The sequence below is a fragment of the Diaphorina citri genome, unplaced genomic scaffold (genome assembly GCF_000475195.1).
Source record: "Diaphorina citri unplaced genomic scaffold, Diaci psyllid genome assembly version 1.1 scaffold8213, whole genome shotgun sequence".
In the NCBI taxonomy this organism is placed as follows: domain Eukaryota; kingdom Metazoa; phylum Arthropoda; class Insecta; order Hemiptera; family Psyllidae; genus Diaphorina; species Diaphorina citri.
In genome coordinates this window covers 1-6,186 of record NW_007385589.1, presented here as the reverse complement: position 1 = coordinate 6,186, position 6,186 = coordinate 1, and the positions used below count along the sequence as shown (strand labels likewise).

Genomic DNA, 6,186 nt, shown 5'->3' with positions numbered 1-6,186 from the left:
GTCAGTTCGTGATGACGTCAGTTCATGTGTAAACCATGGCTGTTTCAACGTTATTTTTTTGTGACCTTTTAGCGACATTTTAGGGGATTTAGGTACCGTTTTGGATGTTTTTGAGTGCGCCAATGTACTTTTTGGGTACTTTTACATCGGAATAGGACTCTATCTTGAAAAAAATTGTCATTTGGTTGAGCCCCTATAATTTTCGCGGGCAGCCATTTTTTCGTGATGACGTCAGTTCATGTGTCAGTTCGTGATGACGTCAGTTCATGTGTAAACCATGGCTGTTTCAACGTTATTTTTTTGTGACCTTTTAGCGACATTTTAGGGGATTTAGGTACCGTTTTGGATGTTTTTGAGTGCGCCAATGTACTTTTTGGGTACTTTTACATCGGAATAGGACTCTATCTCGAAAAAAAATTGTCATTTGGTTGAGCTTCTATAATTTTCGCGGGCAGCCATTTTTTCGTGATGACGTCAGTTCATGTGTCAGTTCGTGATGACGTCAGTTCATGTGTAAACCATGGCTGTTTCAACGTTATTTTTTTGTGACCTTTTAGCGACATTTTAGGGGATTTAGGTACCGTTTTGGATGTTTTTGAGTGCGCCAATGCACTTTTTGGGTACTTTTTCATCGGAATAGGACTCTATCTCGAAAAAAATTGTCATTTGGTTTAGCCCCTATAATTTTCGCGGGCAGCCATTTTTTCGTGATGACGTCAGTTCATGTGTCAGTTCGTGATGACGTCAGTTCATGTGTAAACCATGGCTGTTTCAACGTTATTTTTTTTTGCGACCTTTTAGCGACATTTTAGGGGATTTAGGTACCGTTTTGGATGTTTTTGAGTGCGCCAATGTACTTTTTGGGTACTTTTACATCGGAATAGGACTCTATCTCGAAAAAAATTGTCATTTGGTTGAGCCCCTATAATTTTTGCGGGCAGCCATTTTTTCGTGATGACGTCGGTTCATGCGAGGTCGTAAACCATGGCTGCTTCAACGTTATTTTTTGCGACCTTTTAGCGACATTTTAGGGGATTTAGGTACCGTTTTGGATGTTTTTGAGTGCGCCAATGTACTTTTTGGGTACTTTTACATCGGAATAGGACTCTATCTCGAAAAAAAATTGTCATTTGGTTGAGCTTCTATAATTTTCGCGGGCAGCCATTTTTTCGTGATGACTTCAGTTCATGCGAGGTCGTAAACCATGGCTGCTTCAACGTTATTTTTTGCGACCTTTTAGCGACATTTTAGGGGATTTAGGTACCGTTTTGGATGTTTTTGAGTGCGCCAATGTACTTTTTGGGTACTTTTACATCGGAATAGGACTCTATCTCGAAAAAAAATTGTCATTTGGTTGAGCTTCTATAATTTTCGCGGGCAGCCATTTTTTCGTGATGACTTCAGTTCATGCGAGGTCGTAAACCATGGCTGTTTCAACGTTATTTTTTTTGCGACCTTTTAGCGACATTTTAGGGGATTTAGGGACCGTTTTGGATGTTTTTGAGTGCGCCAATGCACTTTTTGGGTACTTTTACATCGGAATAGGACTCTATCTCGAAAAAAATTTTCATTTGGTTGTGCCCCATAATATACTTGTACATTTGAGGTTTTTCAGTCTTCAACCAGACATGCAAAGATGGTGTTTTACATGGCGCACTGTATGTTTTAAAGACTTTTCTATTTCTCTTGTACGTGCTACGTTGCTGATTCGATTCCCGCCTGGGTGAATTCTATCTCTAACATAATGTTTGTTCTTGGAACAGCTGGCTTTTATCTGTCCTTCTTTCTTCAATCTTGGGATGATAAAACCTCTCTGTTCTTACAGTTCTCTCTAGAATGTTTAAAATCACAAACGAACTTATGCTAATAAAATGTTTATACCTCAGTAAAACTATTTTGAAGCCTTTTTATTTATTTAAGGATACTAATACACAGCACATATTATTGTGTGGTTTCTGATGAAGTGATTTTGAAATGACAGTTACTACAGAGATGCAAAGTTAAGATTAATGCTGCATATGTGTAATTGTGTATATCCAGCCTATTTAGCTTGGAGGGTATTATAAGTGCTAGGTCGCGGGTTCGATTCCCGCTCGGGTCGAATTTTATCCTAAACAGATAAGGTTCGTTCTCAGAACAGCTAGCTTTCTCTTATCTTGTCTACCTCATCTCTTTGTTTTTGGAATTATAAGACCTTAGCAGTAACAGTTCTCTCTGTCAAACCTCTAAAAAAAAGACGTATAGTTGTCAGAAAAAAAAAACGATGTCAATGAAATAAAATATGTAGGTACATACTTTCATCAATAAACTAGTGGATTTCGCCCTGTTACTATTTTATGCACGTGTGGAGTCAGCTTGAAAAAAAAACAGTGCACTACTCGTATGGACGAGGCGTGTAGGGAACAAAAACGAAGACACACGAACTCAAAAGAGATATTATTCGATCACGGCTTGTTTGTTTACAAATAGAATTTTTTTGCATTTTGAAGTTTTTGGAAGAAAATTAGAAAACAAGAGAAGGTGAGTTTTCCAGAAAATATATTTATTTTATCCCTTTTTATCCGAATCAGGAAAATCCATCGGTAAGTGGTAAGTTTAGGGTTGAAAGCAGGGGTCTCCAGGGATTTCAACCTTTTTTCTATCATCACTGTACGTCAGGACACTGATATCTAGAGTTGTCTAAATGGCCCCTCTCCTGAAGGCAAATTCTGTATCAAACATGATTCCTTGCCAATTCGGTTAAAATGAGCTCTAGGAAACCTGTCATCTAGCTCTAAGGTAGTGGAATTATTGTAAAGCGTTAAATACAAGCCCATCCAGGTAATGGTTCCTATGAGAAACTAGATATCTCTAAAAGAACCATTAATGTTCACTATCATAAACTCAACACCAAGATCTGCAGTGATAGTTCCATGTTGATAGGCTTTGATCTTCTGACCAGGCAGAATTGCATGAAAAGGTCTAAAAAAAAAAATATTTATTTAAAGTTTATAAATTTTGCACAAAATTTTAAAACACAAGTCAAACTTACGTACTAACTTAAGAACAAGAGAGAGAGAGAGAGAGAGAGAGAAAAAAATAGGTTACATGGGGCTAGATTTAGATGTATGGGTAAGTTACTTGTTAATCAACCAAGAAGAGTAGATTGTACCTTTTCACCATCATCTTTGCTCTTATTTCAGGAGTACAGTCCAAAATGGCTCCAAGATACGAGTTAGCTGTAGGTCTCAAGAAGGGACACAGAAATACCAAGATCAAATGGGCCAACTCCCTCGCACAGAAGACAAGCAAAATTGTCAAAATGAGACCATCCAGACTGAAGGGGGTAAGTTCCTTATATGGTTAAAATAAGGAATTTATTAGATATTCTGTAGCCTGTTCCCACTGGTCATTTAGAAGTAAATTGTTTTGTGAGTAATTGGGAACACTCTCTTAAATTACATTGCCTACAGCACATTTGGAAGAAGAAGAAGAAGACGAAGAAAAAAAAAACATGATATAGCACGGTTGGCCCAGTGGTAACGCGCTTGCTTGCCATGCAGAAGGTCTTTGGTTCAAATCCCACTATCGACAAAAATTTGTACTTGTTTTTTGATTGCAAATATTTCAACGGGTTACTTTCTGGTGTTCTTGTGTTGACCCAGTACCTAAATGGGAAGTATTGTGTCTCTTCTTGCCCATCTGATGAGAGGCACACTACGGGATGGGCATGCTATGACACAGGCCTCATGTGTCTAATGTAGCAGTTGTTTCATTGCTACTAAATAAAAACGGCTGTGAAACACTCTTTTTTTTTACTCAACTTTAGTTTTGTAAAATTTAAGGGACTTTTCTAGAGGTACCTGGGGGGAAAGGGGTTTCTATTTCAATTGCATACCCCTTGTAATGTAAGGATCTAATGCAAGTAGATATCTTATATACCAGTAGAAAGTCTTCTGTAAAACTTGAAAACATTTTTTAAGTCAACAACAAGCTTTAATTCACTGTCTTCCTCTTTTCAGATCCAAACCAAGAACACCAAATTCACCCGTGACTTGGTGCGTGAAGTGTGCGGACATGCCCCTTATGAGAAGAGAGCTATGGAATTGTTGAAAGTGTCCAAGGATAAGAGAGCACTCAAATTTTTGAAGAGAAGAGTAAGTTTATATGTATTAAGGAGTGCGGTAGTGCTCTGCCCCACCAAGTCAAGAAAGTTTGACCGCGCTACTAGAGATATTATACGTGATAGGGAAAGTAGCCATTTTCAGGTAGTTGTAGAGGTTGAGTAATATTATAATTCATATTCATCACTAAAGCCTCCTTCATTGATATGAATCAAGCAACTTGCATAACAGTTAGTTATCCCAGAAAATACCCACAACTTTTGTAAAGTGTGAAAGTTTTTACCACAACAGTATCATGTTGACTTGGTACAAACTTAGTACTAAGCCACAAAGTATTTTATTGTTATGTTGAAATGCATTTCATTTGGATCAGGTGACTTAGCTAAATGTCCTTTTTGGTACAATATATAGTGAAAAGTTGTACAGCTTCTCTCAACAACTGTCAGAATGACTGAGACTATACTACTTGGTTATTTTCATTTTCTTACAGGATCTAGTTATTTATTATTTCTCATTCTTCTGATTTCAGTTGGGCACACACATCCGTGCCAAGAGGAAGCGTGAGGAACTTTCCAACATTCTCACTCAAATGAGAAAGGCTGCTCACAAGTAAATAGATTCCTAAGCTCCCTTCCTTTCCCCATTCCTTATAAACCTTCTCCTCCTACCTCCCAATACTCCTTACCATTTGTCAATCAGTAAGTACTAGTGATGGTACTGCAAACTCTGAAAACCCGAGTAAGATCTCCTGATGGTTTTGACTATGGATTTATTGCAAGATAGAGATTCCAGTTGACATGTTCAATATTCCAACTTTGATTTTGTTATTGACATATTGAAGAAATATAACACCCTTTTCTTTCTTATTTGTTTGTATTATAAAATCTACTTTGTGTTTGAATTACCTATTTTTATTTTATTTGTCCTTGGTTCTACAGTTTCATGTTGAGTGCCTTCTATGCAAGGGTCGGTTTTTTAGGTAGAGGAGGTTTTAGATTAGGTCGTAAAACGCGGTCTACTATCAAACCTCCTTCAAAAAGTAGGGGGAATAACGAACAAAGTGAATTTTGTCCATGTGTAAATAAACCATATTTAATTAAACAAATGTATTCGAAACAAAATAAGGTACCTATTAATTTACAATAATATAAAGTTACAATAAAATTTTAAACATTGGTTATCCCAGACTCTCTGGAATATTGGATGGTACACCTATTTCCTATTGGAAAATGGATGACTGAAATTAAGCAACGCCGAGTGTGGCAGGGATTTAAATGAGTGACAAGTCTAAGAAACGAGGTGGTAATTTCAGGTGAACTGTTAAACAAATATCTCATTAATTATGAGGATAAAAAAAGTGGCTTTTGGGACTTCGAACCCTTGTCCTTCAGATTAAACGTCTTGTAACATGTACAACCGTACAAAATAATTTCCTAAACATAAAAGGAAGGTATGTAGCTAATTCTATAATTCACGTTCTTAAAGTTTCTCTATTATTGCACAAAACTGTTTCACACTTCACATCTTCAAACAAAAAAAAAGCTTTATAAAAATTGGACTTAATATTTTACGTCACCAGAACTATTAATAGCCAACCATGCAAGCAATATTAGGTCAACTTTTGGTAAGTATACCCTAGTAAAACACCCTCATAGCATTAACATAATTATCTCGTCCGTAGCACCCTATTCTAATATCCAGTTCATTCAAATTACCTCATGGCCGAATGTTAGCTACCTATGTAGATGTGAAACATTCCAAGATCTCTTTCAGGACATAAACACGGGGAAAAAAAGTTGTCACAGAAATTGAATCTTATTTAGATTCATCACTCGCAGATGATGATGGTGGTACTGAATTTGAATCTGCTGACTGACTTTGTGTGTCTTCCGGTTTACTCGCTGCTTCTGATTCACTTTGGATTCCCCTTCCTTCTGAGCTTGACATTTGTGATGCTGAATGATCTGGACTCTGTGCTGATTCACTTTCTGTCTCTCCTGACTTGCTCGTCGTGTCTGCTGACTTACTGGCGAGTGATTTCTGTCTGCATTGTCGTATCCAGTCTTGTATTTGAGTCTGGAGT

General features: G+C 37.2%; 1 protein-coding gene across 2 annotated transcripts; it reads left to right on the top strand.

The window, feature by feature from the left end:
- The first annotated feature begins 2,445 nt into the window (after positions 1–2,445).
- LOC103522388 (60S ribosomal protein L36-like) lies at positions 2,446–4,987 on the top strand. Of its 2 annotated transcripts, none has more exons than XM_008487487.3 (4): positions 2,446–2,520; positions 3,183–3,325; positions 4,002–4,136; positions 4,633–4,987. In XM_008487487.3, exons 2-4 carry the CDS (start codon positions 3,197–3,199, stop codon positions 4,714–4,716), a joined length of 348 nt encoding a protein of 115 aa, XP_008485709.1. In that variant the 5' UTR covers positions 2,446–2,520; positions 3,183–3,196; the 3' UTR covers positions 4,717–4,987. The 2 variants fall into 2 exon arrangements, with proteins under 2 accessions (XP_008485709.1, XP_008485710.1); XM_008487488.3 differs by having other exon boundaries at positions 2,488–2,582.
- Positions 4,988–6,186: the final 1,199 nt, after the last annotated feature.

Bases quoted from the DNA above. Each gene is read 5' to 3' on its own strand.
- LOC103522388 (XM_008487487.3), top strand. From the start codon at position 3,197: ATGGCTCCAAGATACGAGTTAGCTGTAGGTCTCAAGAAGGGACACAGA. The intron at 3,326-4,001 runs GTAAGTTCCTTA...TCCTCTTTTCAG, and splicing joins GACCATCCAGACTGAAGGGG to ATCCAAACCAAGAACACCAA. The intron at 4,137-4,632 runs GTAAGTTTATAT...TTCTGATTTCAG, and splicing joins TCAAATTTTTGAAGAGAAGA to TTGGGCACACACATCCGTGC.